Here is a 23,892-nt window from a genome sequence, read left to right as displayed (position 1 = left end):
AAGTAAGTCTGCAACCACAGAGAGAAAGCAGACGGGAGGCCTCTATGCCTCTCTGCACTGAACCCTGCGTTGTCTGTGTTGTCTGTGTTGTCTGCTTCCTTTCTCCAACTCCTCTGTCCTGCCTCAACTTCCACTGCTTTTTAATTCTTCTTTTCTCCTGTATTTCCCCTGTATTTTTACCAGCTCATTTTGAGTTGGTGTAGGTTTGGGAGGCACTACTTGTTAAACGTCTGTATCTTTAATGTCCCTATGTCACGCTTGTGATTTTCATTCTTTAGGTGACAACGGCGTCTGCCTGGATCTAAGCTTTAACAGGGAGCTCATCCACCAGGCTGAAATCAAGGAACGGCCACCAGGCTCTCCAGGGCCTGATGCCCACCTTCAGCAGCAACCTGTGCTTTCTATCAAAGATGAAGATGGAGCCGCCCCCCACAGGGCCTTCTCCATGCAGCTGAGTCACAGTGAGATCAAGCCCATCGGCATCACCAATGGCCACAAGATGGGCATGCCACTTGTGGGCCTCCAGCACTCTGCTCAGCCCCCCCTCTGCATGGACTCTTTCCACAACGACAGCCCCCAGATATCCCAACCATTTTTGTACAATTTAGGGCACCTGCTGGGGGCACTAAACCACCAAAACGGTGTCTCACCTCACCCACCCACCCAGACCATCCCCATGGCACCGCTAGAGGGTATGCGAATGGCGCAGGCTGATGGGGAGGCGGGACTAGTACCCGGGGCAGTTTATCCCTGCAGCCACTGCAGGGTGATTTTCCTGGACTACGTCATGTTCACCATCCATATGGGCTGCCACGGGTTCCGTGACCCTCTTGAGTGTAACGTGTGTGGCCACCGCAGCCATGATCGTTATGAGTTCTCCTCGCACATTGTTCGGGGCGAGCACAGGCTCGAGTTAAAGTAGCTTTCGTCCATTTTTATGTTCCTCATATGCAGTACCAGGAACCATTTTCCAGGGTATAACTGGCTCCTGCTCATGTCTTTGTACTTAGCTTAATGGCCTCTGATAGTTATGTAGTTATTACTCAGGTGTCAGGAAGGTTTCAGACTGAGGTCTGTCAACAGCCTTCCTGTTACTTTGCACCAAAAGTGCCTAAACTTTCCTGTGAGCCCACTGGTAAACGTCTTCCAGAATTTAAAACATCCTCATGAAGCTCCACTGACTCAGTTCTTTTATTTGAATAATGACTGCCTGTTTCTATTGGTGTGCACTAATACTCACATCATTGTTGATTGTATTCACAGTTTAGCAAATTCACGTTGTGAACTCTTACAAAAACCTTGGAGTGGAGCTGGAGACTGGTGTGTTTCTCATACTGAACATTTGCTACTGACATGGTGATGCTAAGGTAATTTTTCTGAAGCAGTAATTATAGCTTACTGTGTTATTGATAAAGTTGTGTGTTAGCCAATAAAATTATTGACATCACTTCTATGATCTTACTGTCTGTTGGTTCTGCTGCACCACTGTAACCTCTGTGACCTTTGTTTTGACTATTGAGTCTGTGTGGTGTAGTCTTTTTCCTGTCTGCCAGGTGTGTGCGTGTGTACCTGCACCATATACTTGCGTCAATGTAAGGTTCACCCATCCATGTCTGGTCTACAGGTTTTTCTGGATGCCTTCAAGCAGAAGTATCAGACTTCCTTTTTTGATCCACAGGTTTTTTTGCAGTACGACAAGCTGCGCAAGACTTTTAGTAAGTAATGCACACTAACTCAAAGTATCCTCACAACCAACAATCATCATGTACAGACAGAAATGCACATTGTTCTGGACAGATGTTTCAATTGTCAAATATTCACCAATTTACCTTGTTAATGTTGACAGTCCTTATTGATGGTGCTTCTTATTCTAGTGTTAGTCCTGCCTCCACCTTATGTCTCTTCCCTATTTAACCTACAGTTCAATAATGATAAACCTGTAGTGTTCAGTATGTACAGTGAACCGCAACAAAGATGAATAAATAGAACTGCTGTCAGAAACCAAGAAGCTGAAAAGGTATTGTCTTGAAGGTCACACGTCTCTGTCATGTCAGGTTGTGGTTTAGTGCACTTGGTTCCACATAGAACATCACCTCACCCTTCACTGAGAGCTTCTTCCTGAAAATGTCCCTCATTCACTGCTGCTCACATTAATAGGTGCAGGTTTCACACATGTCCATATTGGGCAGTGAGCTACTGCAGTGGGGGCAAAGCAAAATGTCTTTATTTGTCCCACACAGTAATTTTATCATTATTGCACGTTTGGGCTGAATTACAAGGTTGTAAAAGATGTTTAGAGGAACTTGTGTTGACAAGATGTTTTCTCTGGTCTATAAAAGGGAAAGTGTAAGTTTGGTAACCAGTGGTCTTCCAGATCAAGAAGGCTGAAAACCACACAGATGTCTATAAACTCACCTTTCTGCTCTGTCTGTTTTTTTTGTTTTTTTCCAAGACCTGTGGACCTTCTTAATATCTTTGGTCTGGACTGCTCCTTAAAAGAAGTCTGTAGATTTGCCGGTGTGTTTCCGGGGACTGGGTCATGCTCTGATGCCTTTATCACAGAACAGGAGGCTCTGCCTCATCCAGCTGCTGCCTCCACTATCTGCTCTCTCCGTCAGAGCCAGTTCCCCTTTTGCTGTCTTTGACTCTGTAGAGAAGTGCCACTTGTGAGACAAACAGTCTTCACAGCTTCATGTCCATATGTCAGATGAAAAAGCCCAGTCATCCAGTTCATGAGAGACACAATGCAACTTCCCTTTTTTTTCTCCAAATTTAGGTGACTATCTTCACGCTGACTGAATTCTCAGAGACACACGACTATAGAGACTGTGTTTTTGACTTAACAAATTAGATTAAAATGTACAAACTGGACGAGCATGAAACATGTTCAAATGTCTCATGGTAGACATCTTCAAGCATGTCTCAAGTGTAAAAAAAAGCAAAGATTGTTCTCTTTCTACAGACAGGAGTCTAAGATGAAGGAGTGCAGTCAGATAGAGAGGTTTTGGTGACACCTGCTGACTGATTAACAGCAGTGAACCAAGTCAAACATTACATTTCCAACCTACGTTCTCTTCTTTATTTGCTACAGCTGCATTCCACAGAGAGAAAAGAATGTGACTCAGTTTGGTCTGAATATCTGGCTGAAGTGAATCATATTTGTGTTTTCCGTTGATGTGACTCAGATCCAAAACTTGTGGGCACACATCTGAAACTCGATTTCATGAATGCATATCCATAAACTGTTTCTACTTATTTCTTACATTTTGCCACCACCTGTTTGCGCCATTTTCTAAGGATAGGGGTATTTTGGTCCATAATCATCATAATGCTGCAGCCAATCAGCTATTGGTCGAGGGCGGGGCACACCGGGGACAGTCCTGGACAGGGTCACTTCACAGTCACTTCATTAATTTTCTACCAATTACAGAGCAATCCCAGGAGCTGTTCTCCACTCCATCATAAAGTCACATGTAGAGAAAGAATAACCATTCGCACCAGTGGTTCATTTGATGGAACCGTTTACCTAATCCTGCATGTTTTTAGACTGCTGCAGGGACAAGAGTACTGGAGAAAAGGCCCCAGAGCACACACACACACAGAACACACACAGAGTCCATCATCACCTGGGTTTTAACCTGTGATCGCTATATGTTTATATCTGTATGTTTAACTTGTTTTCTCGCTTCTTATTCTGGTAGGTTTCTCTGGTTTAGCACGTGCTGCTGCTGCCATAGCAAGTGAATTCCCTAATGGAAATAATAAGGTACTCTTCAACTCTTTCTCCTCCTGTTCACCTGTTTTTCCAGCTTTTCATCTCTTTCACCCCCTTTTCTTCTTCTTCACCTTCCCCTTCTTCCATATCTTCATCCATATTCTTCCTGCTAAGTATTCTCACCACCAGCCAAGTGTTCTCCAACAGTTTCCCTGTTATGCATTTCTGGGGAGCTAATCCAAGAGCATGTCTTGGTTCCAACAAATCCTTGTTAGAGTTGTTGTTGTTTTCCTACTATCTTCAACAATCTGGCCTCATTCATCTGGCATCATCAAATAGTTCCCCTCTTTTATTGGTACAATTTCCTGATATGTCCAGAGATGATCATGAGTGGAAATTTCCACCAGGTTAGCAGTTCTTGAAATATTTAGACCAGTTCTGCTCCTCGGTTTGCACTTTGCCAGTTCCCTGTCAATTGTGGTATCAAAACTGGTAATGAGTTTTTGATCTTATCTTTTAGTTAAATGATCATCTCAATTCACAGTTTTAAGAACTCTGATCTTAACTGCTGGGCTTGGGTGACAGGAACATTGGATAGCTCAAAGATGAACTGTCGGGCAATATGTGTCTATGGAGATGAAGTCCCAAATGTAATGTGGTGTCAAGATGTCAAAATAATATACACAGGATGTAGACTTTACATCCTGTATGTTTGTGTTGGATGGTGTAATCGCTTGTAACTTGCTGTTCCGTGTAGGTCTAGAGGGAGGCGCTGTTGAGTCGTGCTCGCAGGAGGAAAGGAGTTTGTGCTGTATTGTATGGACGTTTTTTGTACTTTACCAAAGAAATAAGGACAAAAATAAAAGTAGAAATTTGATATGGAAAACGTAAAACTTTAGAAACCTAAGACCGTTTCCTAGAAAAAGGGTAAAGATAAAAAACATTATTCAGTAATTTACCATCCCTCCAGCCAGTTTTATTCTGAACCAGAACACGTCTGCGCATGCGTACTGCATCGGTTCTATGGGGACGGGGAGGACATCACGGAAAAAAAACCGTACCAGCAGCAGCAGCAACAACAGCGACACCAGCACAAACCCTCACGCCGAGATTTGGTCTCTCATCAGCGGACAAACTGCGCCTGCAGCGCGGCCCGGGACTATGCCCGGCGCGGCGCAAACGGAGTTGGACGAGCACTTGACAGGCCCCGGTGAGGTCTGAGTCGCCGCCGGGAGGGAAAGACGATTCTTCATATGGGAGCAGCATGCGGGAAATGGTTGGAGGTTGCTGCGTGTGTTCAGACGAGCGAGGCTGGGCTGAGAATCCGCTGGTGTACTGTGATGGACACGGCTGCAACGTCGCCGTCCACCAAGGTAACAACGTTAGCCACCGTTAGCCGGTGATTGTAACCGGGCAGCGGCCGTAGGCGGACAGTGGTGCCGCCGCTGCCGGTGTTGATGATGGGTCTCAAGGCTTCTGTGTACACTGTGTACGTGCGTGTTGGTGGGAGTGGGAGGAGTGACGGAGGCGTGTGTGCGTGTTTGTGTGTATGTGTGCGTTGTTTCCTCTCGGCACACATGATTAAACACACAGGGCCAGACAGGGTGACACCGAGCCTGGATGGCGCCTTCCCGGCACCGTGTGGTTCCGGCTCTGGCCCGGTTCACCTTACTGCACGTTGTTTTTACGACAGTAAAGGTCGGTTAGTGTGGTTCCGACGTAAAACTAATGTGGCCTGAGTCTGCTATTTTAGACACCGCTTTCTGTTCTCAAGTGTGTGAACAGCTTTTATTGGAATAAATGGAGTTCAATGTTGTCATCTGACCCACTTTTCATTACTCCACTTCACTAAGCGTTTGTTTTTCAAATTTGAACTGGAACTGTTCAGATCATGGGACAGCCCAAAACGTATTATTCTGTTGTGCTGTTCATTTGTGATGTTCTGTCTACAGTTGGTACTAGACTGCTCAGTAGTATACGAGTTGACCATGTTGTAAAAGTGTTTCAAATGAGAGTGATGTGGGAGTGGTCTAAATCAGTTCATGCTGTTCACATTTGCCATATTATTAAAGTGGTCCAAAAAGGTCAGATTCAGTCCGTCTTGTTTTCCATATTAATGATTCCATCATTTGGATTAGTCACCAGTAGAACCAGGTTAGTATGTCTGCTGTTATTGGTCTTTGTTTCAACAATATAAAAAGTTGTTTGTTTTTGGTTTGTTTATTCATATATTTTGAAATGTTAACTTTTCTACTTTCAGCTGTTGCCTTCAGGGTTTGTCACAGATCATCTTCCACCACCTACACTATCTCCTGCCTCTTTTTTTTTTACTCCATCCACATCCTGACCTCTTTTATAACATCCACAAATCTTCACTGAGCATTCTTCTTCTCCTCCTTCCTGGCAACTCGTTACTAACATCCTTTGTGCAACATCTCCACTTTCTCTCCTCAGTTCTAATCCTGTCATTGACTCCCAGTGACTCCCAATGTAACCCCACCCTTACCATGAACACATCCTTCATTCTGACAGCACACCTAACGACTGTCCCTCAGTCTCTCATACATATTCTGCACAACCCTCACACATAGTACTTCTCTGCTTCCTCTGATTGTGTCATACAGTACCACAGTTCCACCTTGTTAGAAACTTTCTTTCCTGGACATAAAACCAAACTGCAGCTCACTGATCCTCACCTTTCGTCTCAGCCTTGCTGCTGTAACTCTTACCCAAACCTCCATTGTCCATCCATCCATTCTCATCCGCTTACCCGTTACCAGGTCACGGGGCCACCCCAGTCGCCACCCACTCTAACTGGGTCGATCTTGCCCAGGAGGTGAACCCTGGGGTTTCACACCAATGACAGAGACATTGCCTCTGGGCCAAAGCGCCACAACCTCCATTGTTTGACTATTCAACTTTAGGTCTCTGTAGTTACTACAGCTCTGCACATCACTGTTGTTCTTGACAATCAGTACCAGTACACTCTTTGCCCATTCATTAGACATCATCTCAGTCTCCCAACTGTGTTAAACAACCTGGTTGAAACTGTTCTCTCCTCTGAACATCTCCACATCTCCACACCTCCACAGGTATGTCATCCGGAACAACAGACATTCCATCCGTCTTCAAGCTGCCCTCACTGAGGAATGTTAATCAACTGTGATCGTAATGATGATCAGTTGATCATGGCTGCTCTGTTATGACTCAGGTTCCTAAATACTACATCAGATGACAGCCATAAAATAACATGAGTTGTGACAGAAAAGGAAGTCAAACTGTTCTAAGTCTTATTTTATTGTCATCTACAAACCAGATTTGGAACAATTGTATTTGGTCATGATGATTGTAGTCCACATAGAAAAAAAAAAGTGTATATTTGGGGGACAACAAAGAAAACTGACCTGACCTGTTTCACTGATGACGGTTTAGATGATGAAGATTTTTTTTTCCAGCAACTGGAAATGTCTGTTTGTGTTTCAGCGTGTTACGGTATCGTCCAAGTGCCCACCGGCCCGTGGTTCTGTCGGAAGTGTGAGTCACAGGAGAGGGCGGCGCGTGTGGTGAGTGTAACCAGCCAAAACAACACAAGAACACAACTGTGGGTCCAGAGTCCTGCTGATTAAATCTCTCCTGTTCTGCTCTGCCACCAGAGGTGTGAGCTGTGCCCCCACAAAGATGGAGCCCTCAAGAGGACAGACAGTGGAGGTAAGTCACTCCAACCTACACAAACCAGGACAAAACTTTTTCCTGCTGTCATCACTGATCTGTGGATTCATCTTCCTCCATCAGGCTGGGCCCACGTGGTCTGTGCACTGTATATCCCTGAGGTGCAGTTTGCCAATGTCCTCACCATGGAGCCCATCATCTTGCAGTATGTCCCACATGAGAGATACATCAAGGTACTGATAAACACACACGCGCAATGTCATTCTGAAATTTGACTCTGGTTCCCAAACAGACCATTAATTTTGAAGGTAATAAACTAAAACCTCCCTTGCTTTCCCTTACACACACACACTCTATATATATATATATATATATATATATATATATATATATTTTTTTTTTTATTTTATTTTTTTAAATTGCTCAAGATGTAACCACTGATCCAATCTATACAACCATATGACCGTATAGAAGATAGAAAACTCTTTCTCTCAAAGTTCCAAAGATAAAAAAGAAAAAATGTGACACACTTTTTAAACCTATGGGAAGATCTTCTTTTTTTTTTAATGGGTGAAGAGCTGAGCTCCACGTCACTGCTGTTCCCTCCACCTACACGTCCTGTACTCTCTGGAGGTTGATGAAAGTCATTCTGGGAAATGTGGGAGATTTTCAGCAGGGTTAAATGAAGGAGGTTACAGTGAGCCATTGACACTGTTTATTAGAACAGCCCTTTATTTCCCAGTGCTTGGAAAATAAAGATGCAGAGGAAGAGTCTTGAATGACTTGAAATAACACGTTTGTTTCCATTGATATGAATCAGAGGTTTGTAGCTTTGTAATTAACACACAGGCTTCAAACAAAGGTCTGACGACAAGGTCTGTAATTTACAGTCCTTGAGTACTTGAGTCGATATATTTATGATATATGGATATATTCTATCAAAGTCATAGAATGACACAATATTGGTTATTATGGTAAATAAAAATATAAAAATATTCAATTCATACTGTAATTCAAAAAGTTAATAAAAAACTACAGTAGATTTAAGTGACATAGAAATGATTAACTTACTATAATATTCACAACACAATAAATATTTGAGAAAATGGAGGAAGAACATTTTTATTTTTAAGACCTTTATTTACACATAAAAAATTTAATCTGATCATTAATGTATTCTTGTTAAGCATTTACTGCTTGTTTTTTGTTATAAAATCATCAAAGACAAAAAGACATTTTTAGACCATATCACTGATCCCCAGTCAAAGCCCTACTGGATGCAGTGTAGCTTCAATAAGTCTTCAGTGTTTAGTGTTCTTACAGCAGGAGAGATTTGAAGTCCATAGTGGAGTTATTGTTTAAATGCATGACACTCCTGTGTGAAGAAAGTGACGTGTAGGTTCAGAAGCATGCAACATCACACCGTTTGGAAGAGTAAAGGTTGATGATGCTCATGTCTGTAGGTGTGAAGACAGGTGTGAAAGGTGTCTGTCCGTGTGCTTGTGCTTCTGATGAGCCTACTGTAGGAAGGCTGATAATAAATGGCTGTTTTTAGGATGGCTTTGTATATCGAGATCAAACCTCAGATCATGGACTGTTTTCCCATTGTTGTCTGTTTGTGGACACACCTTCCACTTCGATGCCTTTATTTCCATTTGGTTTGACTACAGACTAACTACTAACTGCTTCAGTCCAGTCACACATCAACCCTTACTCTTTTGTTCTCTGTGTGTACAGTGTGTACAGTCTGAGTCAGTACTACAGCAGTAGTGGGCAGTGAATCCAACATGAGGCAGGATCTCTAAAAGCCGCCACATTAGTCAGAAATCAATACTGGACTCTTTGAACTGAGCAGCCAGTCACTGGCCAGTGTGTGTGTGAGTGTGCGTGCCTGCATATAAATGTACACATGTGAGTCTTTGCATGCGGGGTGTCATATTACTGTGTCAGCTACAGTAAATCACATGCAGCTTCAGCCCCCCCCCCCCCCCCAGTCACAGCCATTCATCCACATTTTGGCTGCCTGAATTCCTAGACAGAGTAACAATGGACGGCCGGAGCTGGAGAAGCCACTCTTCCTTTTACACACGCCGTGTGGTTGTGTCTCCGCTCTTTCATTACACTGCCAAAATCCTCAGAGGGGGAACAGAGAGTGGAGGCGGAGGATGTGAAGGGTGGGGAGTGGAAGTGGGAGGCAAATCAGAGTGGGCTGTAGTGAAAAAAGGTAAAGAGCCTGCTGTTCCTTTGTCCCGCACCTGTTGCTAGGCCTCTTCCGACCTCCCCCTCCACCTCCCCCCTCCACCAGTCAGTCAGACAGTCCTGCTGACTGAGGAAAATCTGAGGAGGATGCAGAAGAGCTCATCAGGTTTTTATAGGTTTTTATTTGTTTTCAGCCTGAGGAAAGAATTATGAAAAATTCAAATATCTGTCCATGCACATGGTGAAAGTCATATTCTGAGAGTCTGATCCTGGTTTGGTACAAAATGTAAAAATGACATTTCTGAAGTTCATAGATTGTTTTCTTTATTTTTATTTTCTTTCATACCAGTTGTTGCTAAACTCCTTTTGCAGCGCCCCCTCTGTGCCCCACTTTTGGAACCAATGCTGTATGCAGTCAGTGTTGATGACAAATAAAAATGAAAAATACATATCTCCAGGTGTGAAAAAAAGCTGACAGTGAGGCTGGAACAGCAGGACTGGTTTTTCTTTTGGTGATGTTCCTGGTTTTGTGACGTTCCAGATTTTGTGATATTCCAGTTCTCAGTAGAGAGCCTTTGAACCACCATGACATCAAATGACATCCTTAGGATAATTCATTGATATAGAATATATTAGAATACACATAGAATATGTGTAGATGACAAGTGAAATTTGTTTTAAAATAAAATGTAAAAAAGGTTCTTGGATGAACTATTCTCTTTTTTTTTTTTTACATCTGGCTACCAGTCAGAGTTAAAAATGAAAGCTGTCTTCTGTTTGAACGCTCCATCTGTTGTCCTTCCAATGGTTTACAGTAAAGCTGTGGCTGCACTCCCTTAGAAAAAGCCTTTCATCTGTATCTACCACAGAGTGACAGTAGAGAGGAGTCAGGTTCCGTTCCGGTGTCTGTGATTTTGGAGACGTTGTTAACAGGCGTTGTGTTTAATCGGGTTGTGTTTTTTTTCTTTTGGGTATTTTTGATTTTGCAGCTGTAGAATTAGCTTGTGTGGTCCAGACAAGGGTGTTGATCTACGTAAGCAGCCATCTTGATCCTGAGATGTTGTTGTTTCTACAGCAGCTGGAATGAAGATGTATTAAATGTAGAAGATTAGCTACAGATGCAGAACATCTCTGGCCACATAAAACCAGTCCATCGACCAGGGAAGAAGTAATGTTGGAGATGTGTGTGGATCATCTTCTCTGACATCTGAAACTTACTGTAGATGTTTGATTCACGCAACATATATGTGTGTGTGTGTTGATGGGGTGTTCCTGTGTTCCTTAAACTAACATACTGTATCTGTGGAGGTCCTCGGTGGTCCAGGACATTTTCTCTGAAGCAGGTCAGGAGAAGACGGCTGTTCTGGCCTGTTTCACCTCCTCATCAAAGAGGTTTCTTCACTGATGGCAGAGTCTGCCAGTAGTTACCTGAATGCATTGCAGTGACAACAGTGGACCAGGGTGGCCACACCCTTGCATCATGACAGGAAGTTGTGTTCACCCAGGTCAAGGTGTGAATGCGAGTGAGTCACATGGGAGGTTGGTGGTGGACGGGGCTTACTGTGTCTGTATTGTCTGAACCCATGACAACCGTGGCCGCTAAGAGTTGCTGTCTTCTCTGTTGACTGATGGTTTCTTCTGCTTGACGTACAGTTGATGGTTCCTTCACCACTCTCTCAAACCATCTATGGCAGCAGTTTGAACATTTTCATCCTAACAATGTAGGAGTGTTCAGTGTCCATCAGTGTTTTTCTGTCCTTTGACACATGGTTTTTGTTTATTTAAAAAAAAATCACTATTTAGTACTATTTCCTGTTATTTTTAGTGATTCATTGTCAAAGGGAAAATATTATAAAAAGTAGATTTTGGTCCATACTAAGTAGATTTTTTATAATCTGCCAAATGTGTTTCAAAATTAGCTGCTTAGACTTAATATTAATATTAATTCATTATTATTATTTTATATATATCATATTATTAATAATATGAATGAATTTAAGTCATACACACATACGCTGTTATACTTCTATATGCAGTAAATAAAATTGTACTATATTGATCCCATATTTGGGAAATTATTGTGTTAACAGCAGATATGCTGTTCAAAGGCTGCCCCCAGCAAGTGGTTCCTCCGGGAGTCAAACCCAGCACTTTTTGCTCACTGCTTCCGAGGAAGGCGTGCTAACCACTACACTATGGAACCAACTTGTTCCACTCATGAAAGTTGATAATGATGTAGACACAGTGGGCACTTGTATTTATTCATTTTCAAATCAAGACTAATCAAAATTTGGTTCCACTCCATGACCTCATAACGTGACCCACATTGTATTGATTTGGATCTGGTCACCCTCGGGGCGGCGGCAGACGGGTCTTCCGTCTTCTGCTCTCAGTCTGTAACTATAAAAGTCAACTTATTTCTTGTCAGTGCTGTTATTAAAAACACACCTTATGGGCCATAATCACAAATCACTGGAGACGTACTGAAGGATTTGTTGAGTGGATTAAGTTGAGGGAAGTTGTTCCTCATATAAAACTGTTCCAACTTCCTGCCCCCACCCACCCCCCATCCCTCCTCTGTCACCAGACTTGTTACATCTGTGAGGACCATGGAAGGGAGAGTAAGGCTGCATGTGGAGCCTGCATGACCTGCAATAGACAAGGCTGCAGACAGGCCTTTCATGTCACCTGGTAAGTGTTAAGTCAAATGTGTTCAAAAGTGTGTTCATGCCCTGGGGAATACTTGGAAGAACTTTTTTTTTTTTTAAATCTTACATATGTTTTGATTTAAATCAATAATCTTTGCCTTTTTGGGAGGTGATGTAAATACAAGTTATAAATTGTAAAGCAGTAATCTAAACTTTCCTCCAATTCAATACTTGTATTCAGTTGCTAACGATAAACTTCAAGCTGTCTGTGTTTTGAACAGTGTTGTTACTGTCCAAACCTGACTGATTCTGACTGCAAATAAATGTTAAAAACAATTACTACAAGGGAGATAATTTGAAGTTTTGACCCTGTGACCTCTCCTCAGTGCTCAGATGGCTGGTCTGTTGTGTGAAGAGGAAGGACCAGAGGCAGACAACGTCAAATACTGCGGTTACTGCAAGCATCACTATAACAAAATGGTAAAACGTGCATGTGCTCTGTTGGAGTTATTACGGTGTTTTTAACAATAGCCATCCAACTGGTCTAAACATTTAATGTTAGCCAGACCAGGTTGACGTCTGCAGTCAGTCAATTTACTTTAGGCTGAGAATGTTCATTGGACAGTGGAGCAGTGGACACAGAGAAAACTTTTGATCCTGCAAGTCGCTAGATGCAGTTTGTTATATTCGAAACTGTGTCTTTTCTGACCATCCAATCAAATAACACAAATCGTCAACATAACTCTGGGCCAGCTAGACTCAAAAGAACTCAAAATCGGATTGGTTAAAGAAACAATCTCATTCATTGTAGGCTCCAGTGCCCCCACTACTGAGACTGAACACAAACGCTTTTTTCTGACTTTTTTTTTTTTTGTAATAGCAAAAGAAGTTACGCTCCAGTGAAAATTCAAGTAGCTCCTTCAGTCATTCTAGGGGGCGCTCCAGCTCTCCTTCACAAGACAAACACCACCACCACAGGCAGAGAAAGGTGAAAAATGTGAAATGTGTAAAAAGAAAATTATTTAGTCTTGTCTTGTTCTCCTGTTTTTATTCACTTGACATTTATTTATTTTTTTGGTTTTTAGAGTCACAAGGACAAAGTACGTCAGAAAGAGCGACACAAGAAGTCATCTGATCGTCTGTGTTCATCGGTGACAACAAGCAGCGTAGAAAAGGTAAGAACCTCCAACCACAGCTGATGCCTGACCATATGGTCACTAGGATGCTATGAGCTCTTCTCTGGTGTTTGGTTGACAGTGGTACTGTGTAAAGGAGCAGGCTTCAAGAGATGAAGATGCTGAGGTTTAGTTGAGAGGATTGAAGGGATCAGAAATGAACAGCTTAGAGGAACAGCTTTGGTTTTCAGGTTCTAAAGAGTTGGTGTTAGTGAATAAGACAGACGATCTGCTCTATGACTCCTGAAGTATTGATTTCTGTTTTGACAGTCCTTATTCTGTGTTTTTTCCTCTCTGCTCCTGTGGACAGCTCTCTTCCAGTCACCACAGCAGCAAAGACAGTGAGGGTAAATCCAAGAAGCTGAGCTCACACAGTCACAGTCACCGCAGTAAAAAGACAGGAAGTACTGGCAAGAGCTGCTCTTCCTCTTCCTGCTCCTCCAGTCCATTTAACACAGGTAGGAAACAGGCCCACTTCAGAGGTTTTTGATGCAGCAAGTCATCAAAAAACAGACATGTGGACAATGTAAGACAAAGGACTAAAACAAGATCACTGTGTGTACGCTCCATAATATCATGTATCCATACAGGACATGAGCCACGTACATAAGTAAAAAATAAATAATTGTCGATCCTTCTTGACAAGCCACAAAGATAATTCAAATCACAATTCAATAGAATTCAATAGAAAAGTGACATGAGGTACAAACGTGTGTTTGAATCAGTTGGATTTTACAGAAGTTAATGTTAAAACAAAGCACTGACTACAGACAGCCTTTACTGAGAAACATGTACAGTATTGTTACAAATTTTGTGTAGTAGTTATTGATCACACAATTTGCTAATTCTCTACTGTTGTAGCAAACTTCAAAGTCTTTCAAAGATAAAATTAAGTGAAAACAACAACAACATGAGAAATACACAAACACACACAGACACACACAGACGTTGTAGATCATAGGTCACTATGGCTCCCTTTAATAGAGAACGTCAGTTTGTCTGAGATCTGTCTGTAGTTTGCAGTACTAGAGTTGTCACTGACATGTTCTGGGGATTCTACTGCTGTGGTTACCATAACCCAGTGGTTATGGTGCTGAATTATTGACACCTTTAAAAATGTATTTTACATTTTTATATATTTATACATTTTCTATATATTTCATTACTTGATCTTGATTCTAGTAAATTACTGTTTCATCCTAACTCTTCAAATCTTGATTGTATAATGAACTGATGGCAGCTTGTACCCAGACAGTGGGTCAGGATGAGATGTGGACAGGAGGTCTGGGGTGGTGTGTAGTTTTTGATTGAACTTTTTAAGACCAGTTCTCTCTGACGACTCATGTAATCCAGCCTCTATTACTGATTGACCTTCTGTTTCTGACAGTCACATGTCCCGGCACTGTCTGTCTATTGGTGCTTAATCTTGGTGTTTCTTCTTCTCCTGTAGGGGGCTCTCTGTCCTCTGCTCAGGACTTTCATCAGTTTTCATCTTCAACCCGACTAGAGCGTGAATCTGACCGAGGTGGTAACGATCACAGTGGAGAGGAGCGTAAGGAGCGTCACAGGAGGCCTGCAGTCCAGGAAGAAGAGGAGGAAGAGGAGAAGGAGGAGGAGGAAGATGAGGAGGAAAAGGAAGAAGAGGAGGAGGAGGATACCAAGTACCACAAGCCACCAGCACTGACTCCTGCTGATGGCCCAAGAGCAGGATCCCAGGGTCATGACAGGTCAGAGGGCAACTCCAGCCCCTTTGAAAACAAGGTCACCATCTCCACGTTTGGCTCCATCATGCGCATCACCTCCACCTCAGGGCTGGGCAGCAGCAGTAAGATCCGCAAAATCTCCTCCTCCTCCTCGTCCTCTGCTTCAGCCGACTATAAGCCCCCGAAGTTGCTCTGCAAGCCATCTCCACTGAGTGCACCCCCCATCCTGGAGGAGGCAGACACAGAGGACAAAGCCACACCTCCACCTCTCCCCCGTGAAAGGAGGCACCGCGGTGGCAAGAAGAGTCGCCACGGGCCCGGGCGCCCACGGGGCAGCAAGAACAGAGACAGGAAGGAAGAGGAGCAACATCACCACACAGCACCTCCTCCACCTGCCTTAACCTCCTCACTCTACACAAGCCCCTCCTCCCTCCCACACCCTGTCTTCCCCTCTATGCTACCTCCCACCTCTTCCTCTGCCTTTTCATCTTCTGCTTCTTCGACTTCGTTCATCTCCTCTGTCAGCAGTTTTTCCACAAGTCGTGGAAACTCACTGCTTGGCTCTGGTTAGTCTTTGTGAACGTGTGTGTGTGTGAACGTGTGTGTGTGAACGTGTGTGTGTAGATGTGTGGTTGCCCTCGAGTTTCCTGTGTGTTTATATAAAAAGTGTATCTACCTACACTTTGGTGACTTAGTTGTGTTCAGAAGTTTCCATCACCAGTGTCTGCAGCTCAGTAGAGAAATAGTATCTGTTCGTTACAGTAGAAAGAAACCAAATAGAATACAAAACAGTATAAGACGTATGATACTAGGTGTCTGGGACCTCAAACAATGTCCAATCTGTGGATAAGACTGGTTAACTGGAGAAACAACTGATCATCGTGAATGTTTTTTCTTTTACACTGAGGACAGTCCTGTTCATTTAATGATCTTTCATTGTCTTTTTTTCATTGTCTTTTCATTGTCTTTCATGTTTGTTCAAAGCCCAGACTAATTTTGGAAAAATGCTTAAATTCTCTTCTGTTGCTCTTGTTGTGTTTGAGAGGCTGTGTGTTGTGTTTGAGAGGCTGTAGTTCTGCTCAGATCATCTAAACTGACAGCTTTTCCTCTGCATTTGCAGGTATTTACTCCAACCTCAAGGACCCCCCCACATTGAGCGACAGTGTCTGTAGCACCGCTCTCTCACTGGGTGGTGAGGTGTGTAGCACCTCCTTGTCTCTGGGAGGGGGCATGTGTAGCACCCCTCTCTCCTCAGGACTCTTCCCATCCCACGTCTCCTCACTTTCTCTCCCACCGGTCAACACCGTCTCAAACACACAGGTACTGAGGAGTCAGGGAAACAGGTTCAGTGATGATGTTACTCACCTGTGACCAGCTGCTAACTACAGGGCAGAGAGTCAACATGTACAGCAACCTACTGGGTCACACAGTAATGACACTTCATATAGTCTCAAGTGCTGCGAAAAGGCTGCAAATTCACCCTTTGACCTCCAGCAGTTCCTACAAACCTGCTGTTGTCATTGAACAGAAAATAACAAATCAGTTTAATTATTCCACTGTTGGACAAAATTTAAAAATATATATAATTGAAAACATGAAAACAGTTAGGGTCTACAAACATGGCTGTAAACTTTAATAGGTTAACAACAAAAAACTTCAAACCATAAGCCCCTGAAACAACCAGAAAATTGACAGCAGTAACGTACACATGTATCCCATCTACACGGTCCAGATGACTGACACTTGTTGGTGTCCACTCTGTTACAGGTTCATGTAGGCTCCAGCACCTCCTACAGCATGAGCTCCACCCAGCCTTTCTCCAGCTGTCTCTCCACTGTTTCAACACTGCCACCACTACTGAGCCAAGCCCAGACCTCACTGCCAGGTGAGAAGACATTGTTATCGCTCATCATTTAAAAGAAGAGTTAAAAAAACCCTGTTAAACTTCTGAACTGTCTGAAATCCATTCAAGTTGATGATTATTTTTTCCCTGATTTCAGAGTCAGACCTGGATGACTGTCGTTTTCCATGTCAGGGGAACTCACCCAGAGAGAGTCTGTCCTCACAGTGAGTTTTTTTTAGCATTCACTTATCTTTGTTGTTGAAAAAGATTGAGTCATCAAACGTATTTCAGCAACAGGGAGAACAAGAGTTTTTCTCATTTTCACACAGCCATGGCCACTTCACTCTTCTGATTTCCTCTTGTTTCCCCTGTCTCTGCACACAGGTCTCCCATGAGTTGTCTTCCACTTTTATTTGACCAGAGAGACGGGCTGGGTGCTGTAGTCCGAGCCCATCCTGAGAATGTCCCTGCGGCCAGCTGCCACATCGAGCTCCTGCTGGAGAAACATGGCAATGGAGAAATGGGAGTCAACCGTGAGTCACTGTGAAGAAAAGAAAAAAAGCTAAAAGTCATTCAGCTTTAAAAACACCAAACACATTGGTTCTCTGGGAGAACATTCAAATTCCACTCGGCCAAAACAGAATTTTGTCTAGTGACCTTCCTGTGTCTGGGTGTGGGTGTGGGTCTGCTAATTTAACAGAGCAGCATGATGACTTTCCACCTCTCTTTCATGTTCTGTCTAGTTGTGGAGATGCTTCAGTCGCTTCACTCCCTCCAGCAAGAGAACCAGCGTCTTCAGGACCAGATCCTCAGTCTAACGGCCAAGAAGGAGCGGCTGCAGCTCCTGAACACAGAGCTGGCCGTACCTTTTCCTCCACATGTCCATTCAGCGCAGGCATCACTGCATGGTTCGATGCATGTCAACTTCCTGTCACCCAGCCAAGGTCAGAGTCTTGGAATATCTGTTTGTTAAAATATTGGACTGAGGTTCTGTGAGGATGGCAGTGGAATGGAGTTCTTTGTGTTCTCTCTCCTCACCTCAGGTCTCTGCACCAACAAGAGCCCTCTGTCCAAAAACTGCTTCCTGAATGACACTTCCTTCATTACCTCATCTGAGGTAAGACTGGCTGGTGAACTCCCATGGTTCACCTGTGCATGTTCAACACTAGGCCAAGGGCCTAATAATAGTTTGCCAGTTTGTATCCCAGACCTGTCTGTCAGAGGTAAATCAAGGACTTTACTGCATAGTCATTTCCCTGCAGCAGTATTACAGTACTGATGTTAAAAAGTACTTGTTGAGTATGTTAGCCAGTGAACTCTTCTTCATTCCAGGAGCTCCACTCTGGGAGTCCATCCCGCAGCAGCTCGTCCCTTTCCTTCCAAAGCACCCCTCCTCCTCAGCAGAGCCCCGCCTCCTTTGGCCAGCCAGCCTCAAACGGACTGAGTCGAGGTTTGAGCGACGGTCTGGGCGCGATCGTCAGTCAGGCGGGCAGCTCCTCTCTGGGCGGGGTCAGTGGATTGATAGCATCTCTGGCAGGAAGTCCTCAGTTGAGTATGAACGGTGTTTTGGGGAGTCTGAACGGAGTAATCCAGTCTCCTGCTCAGAACACGCATCAGCTCACACTCCCTGCACTCCGGCCACAACCTCCGCCCCTCAACCCACAAGCACTGGTCCAGAGCTTCCAGCTGTCCAAGAATATGAGCCCGTACGTACCCAGAGCCTCTTCTTCACAACCTAGAACCCAGTCAGCTGAAGTACAAGTCCTTTCAATATTTGTGAGGTTGTGGAATGGAAATGTTTGTTTTTAAAGCAGACTTTTTTAATGTCTTTGTGTTTCAGGTCAACCCTCCTCTCTGAGCAGCAGAAACAGTTTGTTCTTGAGCAGCAGCAGCAGCAGCTCCAGCAGTTCCTCGCTTCACAAAACTTCACTCCTGTAAACCCACCTCACTTTTCTTGTGCTATCAGTTGATGAGTTTAGTTTTTGTAAATGGTTCAAAAGCTAAAGTAGTCGGCCATAAAAAGTTTAGATTTCACCACTGTCAGTTTATTTAAGACAAGTTGTGAAACTGAATCCAGCTCCTCCACTCCCCCCAGGAGCAGCAGGTGTTGGTGTGTCAGATGCTGCAGCAGCAGAGACAGAGGGAACTACAGCGCCTCACGCTGACGGGAGCTCTCACATCCACCCCCAACTCACCCATGATCACCCAGTCGCCCAATTTACTGTCCTCAGCCACAGCCTCACCTCTGCAGGGAGGGGGAGGCGGGCTCTTTGGTGTGCAGGACAACGCACTTCACAAAAGCGGGGTGAGCAGTGATGTCACAACGTTGTCTATGTTTGTGTAGAAAAATCCCGGAGGTTTGAGCTCAGACGCAATGTCCAATAGTTCAGGGCGTGTCCAGCTCCACATCCACCTTCAGCAGAAACTAAGCATGACGGGTAAATGAAGGCTCCTCAGCTGTTTAGACCACAGTCTCTGAGTTCTCTTCACATTGGCTCTAAAAGGTTTTTCTCTATTTATATTATATATATATTTACATCATGTAGATTTATGTTGGTCATGTACCACCTGTGTCCCATCAGCCACCAGTTGTACAGGTCATCTAACTATTTTTTTCTTTTCTTCTCAAGGCTGCTGGAGAGAAGAGTGGAGACAAGAGTGGATGAAGGAGTTTTCAATAACACAGGGGCCAATCAGACGAAGATCTCAGGCGTCACACGCCCACGTAAAAAAAACATTCTGAAGACTTTTGAACTTCTTTACTTCTTCTTCTTCTCTCTCGTGATATTTAATGCTCTTCTATGAATGTATGACGGTACGGCGCGGCCATGAGGTGACCTTTTAGGAATTCTTTCTATCAGTGGTCTTTTATAGGGTTTTTGTGAATAGGCAGCTTTCAGAGAACATGACTTCTCTGCTCTCTCTTAAAATTGCACTATTTTTGTTAATAAGTCCAGTGGGGCTGCTTTTGAAGCTGCAGTCCCTACTCCTCCCTTCGGGGGGCTGCAAAGACTTTATTTCTCTTACTCCACCTGTATTTTCTACCTGGTTTGAATCAGAGTGAAACTCTCTCACCTGCCGTCCTCCATTTGTTCTCTCCTTCTTCTCTTTAGGTCTGGCCCACTTGTTGTCTGCATCTTATTTATCTTGCAGCCCCTGACAGACTTTGTTAAGCCTAGTTGTACATTCACTTCCGTACTTTGTGGTCAAGTGGTATTTTTGTCATGAAGGTGATGGCAGATTTGAAGTGTGGCTGTGTGAGGTGCTTAATAATCCTAAATTTGGTCCATGGAACTATACTTGACTCATGAACCTAAGGCTTCAACTGAGGGTGAATACCATGAACAGTTGATCTCTCATCTCCATTGTTTCTGATCTCACTATTTAAGATGTGATAAAGTGGTGATCACCTCCTACAACCACACTTCAACAGCTATGACCTTTCCCTTTATAAGCTAGTCAATACCTCAGACTTTTCTGCCACCTGCTGTCCATGGTTTCATATTTATTCCAATGGAGGGAAATTCTATGAATATTTGTTCTTTACTTTTTACTATCTGCTTTTTTATTGACTTTCAAGAGGCAGCGTCCTCCACCAGAGACAGATGTTGCTGCGAGATTAAGCAAATGAAACCAAACATTTGGAACATTCTGACTTTTGAAAAACAAAACAAACAAACAACAAAAAAACCTTAGCATATCTATATATATTTGTTTCTCTTAAAACAAGAGAGCACTTTGCATGTTAGTAGCATATTACCCCTCAACACTGCAGCCTTTATAAAAGATGCTGGGTACTAACTATGCCACCAGGGACTTGACAGGTCTTTGATTTATCTGAGTATTTTGCACTCTGTCCTCAAGTGTCAGCTTTTGAAAAACTTCCTTACATACCGTTGATGCGTCATTTCACGTCATGTGAATCCTGAGTCTTTTAGCAATACTGAATAGAAGAATAATGCCTTAATGATTGTAGATGTACAGAGGAAACTAGGAGCTCAAAGGCTCCCTCTGCTGGCGTATTTTTTCTTTGCTCGTCTTTTATATATCTGGGGTCATTAAGTACTCGGCTAAAGTGAACACAATCTTCCTGAACCCATTTATACTTTTGATAGTTGAAGGGTTGATTCCCACACTTTAGGTGTGTGAATAACTGTGGAGCAGTGTCAAACTATTTCTATTGTGTTTTGTTGTGTGTGTGTGTGTGTGTGTGTGTGTGTGTGTGTGTGTGTGTGTGTGTGTGTGTGTGTGTGTGTGTGTAAAGATGCAGTTAGACTCGGTTATATTTGCTTCAGTGAAGTGACAAGGTCTCACAGGAACATGTCACAATACAGTCTACACAGTCCAACATAGATGTAAATGTTTGCCTTCGACATAGTTGCAGTCAGCTGGTGTGTCTGTCGTCATCACGTGCACAGCCATGTTTGAAAACAGATCTAACTGCTTACGTAGGTGTAGAGAGATTGAACCAGACTCCACAGGTCCAGTGTGTAAGAAATCCTTTAGATATGCCTTTTAGTCAACAAGTTCTAAGATGTAATAATTTATTTTTTTAAAAAAAGAACAGGAATGTTTCTATCAGTGTCAGTCTGCTCTTTTCTGCAGGTTGGTGGAGATGAACTTCATGTTGAATTTTACATGGAGATAACAGTCCTAACAATGTCAGCTGACTGTGTTATGATAATGAGTCATGTTTAAAACCCTGACACAGCGAGACACTTGACAAAGATGAAATGATCATCCTGGTCCATCAAGCTGTAGGAGACACAGACCAGTCTGTCTGACTGACCACTGTATTACACACTGGACCTTCATTCAAACTTGGAGACAGTAGAACTTTGCCTCTAGCGATCAGTCTGTAAAAAAGGTATGAAAACAGAAAAAAAGTTGAAACCTCTCTTTTTGACGTTTCACATCTTTTTGCAGCACAGAGTTGAGTGTTTTAGATGTTATGGTTTGTTAGAGCCAGCATGGAAGGACAGTGGTGTCAGAAATAGACCAGACAGGAGGGTTCATTGTACTGTAGACAAGCCAAGTGGGCGTGGCTGCAGTAAGGTGCTTTGAGGATGTTGCCTCATAAAACTCTGAAGGAAACGGCAAAGTTTTTGGATGATTAGGAATCTACACACGCCTGTGTCCTGGTGTAGTGTAAGAATACATGAGATTATGTAACACATTTCAGTACTACATGAAACTTCGAACAAAACAAAACTTTTTGTTCGAAGAACAAAACTTCGATGTTCCATGAAGTAATTTCACTGTAAGAATCAAAGTATGTTTTATTGCAGCTGGCAACCAAACTTTGGGGTGCATTATTGTCACCTACTGGGCTTGATCAGAGTTACACAACTTAGTTTGAGAACCTTTACAATCAAAATGTGCGTAGTACCATATTGTAGTACTAAGTTAAATAGTTTTGGGTTTTTTTTACCCTAATAATACCTGTTTAAAAAAAACAGGTATTATTAGGGTACTAGGTATTAGGGTACTTCATTAGGACACAGTATGTGTCTGTAGATTCCTGATCATCCAAGGACTTTCCTGTCTTTTTGTATGTGTTCAATTTAATTATATGTGCATATACAGTGTATCCCAATGTACTCACGTCAGTGTAAGGAAGGATAATGCCCACTTCTGTCTAGTCATGCTTTTCTGGAATTAGGAAGGAACCTCCGCTGACAGCAGCACACACTGACACAACTTGCAAGCGGCAAGTCAGCAGTACTTGTTTCTCGTCTCTTTAGGAGCTGACCTGTGGAGATTCACAGGATCCTTAACATTAGGAAACACCAACTGACCTAATGTACACCTAAAGGATCCCTGACTTTGGGAAAGCACCAAGTATCTTTGCATAGAAGGACCTAAGGATTCCTCTGTTTTTTGAACTTCTTCCTCCATTTGTATTTGTGTATTTTATTATTTAAAGGCCCATTTATACCACATTATATCTGCATTCTGCAGCCTTGAACTTGATCTCCCATACATGTGATGTAAACAGTATATACTGTACATTTGTCAGCGGCCGGGTTAGGGTTAGAGAGGAACTGGAAACAGTCAGAGATGAAGTGGATAATGTTCATAAAAGACATGAGGAGACATGTAGTCAACATGTCTCCTCATGTCAGACCTGAATTCATGACACCGTGTCCCTGTCTTCTCTCCCAAGTCCTACCAGATCCATGTCCACAAGGTTAACTGAAGAGGATTATTCCACGTTGTTTCTTTCTCACATTGCACTGGGGCACTTTGGGCCCATTGTTTATTTTAGTACTTTTTTTCCCCTTTTGTGGAATATGAGTTGTATACTTTTATACATTTTTTTTAAGCTTTGAAGTTAAAGCTTGCAAGATAATCCCTGTTTTGAATGTCGTACTGTGTGTCTCCTGTTTTATCACATGTGAGAACCTGGCTCTGAATGAGTGATTTGAAATGACTTGCATGAAATGCAGTGACGTCTCTCTAATACATCGCTAAATTCTAAGTGAAAAACTATGCATCATTCTAAATGCATTGTTTCCTAAAAGAAAAGGGAAAAAAAGATGAGAAATGAGCTTCTAAAAGGACGAGCACGTTGTTGTTGTTGTACAGTAGAAAATCGATCCCAAAAAATTTGACAATATGAAGATTTAAAGACCCTGTAAAGTATTTTGATATTTTTGTGTGTAAAATTCAAAGGACAAAATAAGATGAATGTTTTTGTCAATAAATGTATTTTGCTGAGTTTTTTTTTTCACTTTTTCTTTGTGATGTTAAACTGCCTTAGATTAGACTCCGCAAGACAACTGTTTGACCTGATTAAACATCAACATTTTTTAACTGTTTTGCTGTCTTATGACAGAAGGTTGCAACTTTAACCAAAAGTTTATATATATATATATATATATATATATATATATATAGATATCTTTTTTCTTTTTCTCTATCACCACGCACTGTATTT

The 23,892-nt window shown here is 42.8% G+C and overlaps 2 protein-coding genes across 7 annotated transcripts in view; both read left to right on the top strand.

Annotated features, from left to right (window-relative positions):
* Positions 1-1,451, top strand: part of LOC103384265 (zinc finger protein Aiolos-like) — a 33,786-nt gene extending 32,335 nt beyond the window's left edge. For both annotated transcript variants that reach the window (XM_008317723.3, XM_017035206.2), the window contains one exon: positions 279-1,451. In XM_008317723.3, coding sequence (XP_008315945.1) covers positions 279-922 — 644 coding nt within the window. In that variant the 3' untranslated portion in view covers positions 923-1,451. The remainder of the gene's footprint in view (positions 1-278) is intronic.
* On the top strand, positions 1,230-23,672 carry LOC103384267 (protein AF-17). 5 transcript variants are annotated; one of them, XM_025058821.1, is made up of 23 exons: positions 1,230-1,367; positions 1,625-1,715; positions 3,702-3,766; positions 4,843-5,088; positions 7,199-7,278; positions 7,369-7,423; positions 7,508-7,617; positions 12,171-12,274; positions 12,618-12,711; positions 13,112-13,219; positions 13,317-13,406; positions 13,717-13,864; positions 14,857-15,675; positions 16,230-16,429; positions 16,877-16,994; positions 17,110-17,176; positions 17,337-17,485; positions 17,696-17,896; positions 17,996-18,069; positions 18,285-18,658; positions 18,793-18,886; positions 19,048-19,257; positions 19,583-23,672. In XM_025058821.1, exons 4-23 carry the CDS (start codon positions 4,980-4,982, stop codon positions 19,616-19,618), a joined length of 3,240 nt encoding a protein of 1,079 aa, XP_024914589.1. In that variant the 5' UTR covers positions 1,230-1,367; positions 1,625-1,715; positions 3,702-3,766; positions 4,843-4,979; the 3' UTR covers positions 19,619-23,672. The 5 variants fall into 5 exon arrangements, 4 of the variants coding, with proteins under 4 accessions (XP_024914589.1, XP_024914591.1, XP_024914590.1 ...); XM_025058822.1 differs by having other exon boundaries at positions 1,271-1,367; positions 1,679-1,715; XM_025058823.1 differs by lacking the exon at positions 4,843-5,088.
* Positions 23,673-23,892: the final 220 nt, after the last annotated feature.

Source organism: Cynoglossus semilaevis, chromosome 9 (assembly GCF_000523025.1).
Source record: "Cynoglossus semilaevis isolate Cse_v1.0 chromosome 9, Cse_v1.0, whole genome shotgun sequence".
Taxonomy (NCBI): Eukaryota; Metazoa; Chordata; class Actinopteri; order Pleuronectiformes; family Cynoglossidae; genus Cynoglossus; species Cynoglossus semilaevis.
The sequence above is the reverse complement of the archived record's forward strand: the minus strand, read 5'-3'. Positions and strand labels throughout refer to the sequence as shown.

Coding starts and splice junctions, on each gene's coding strand:
- LOC103384267 (XM_025058821.1), top strand. CDS start 4,980: ATGCGGGAAATGGTTGGAGGTTGCTGCGTGTGTTCAGACGAGCGAGGC. Junction 7,279..7,368: donor AGGAGAGGGCGGCGCGTGTG/GTGAGTGTAACC, acceptor CTCTGCCACCAG/AGGTGTGAGCTGTGCCCCCA. Junction 17,177..17,336: donor AGAGAGAGTCTGTCCTCACA/GTGAGTTTTTTT, acceptor CTCTGCACACAG/GTCTCCCATGAGTTGTCTTC.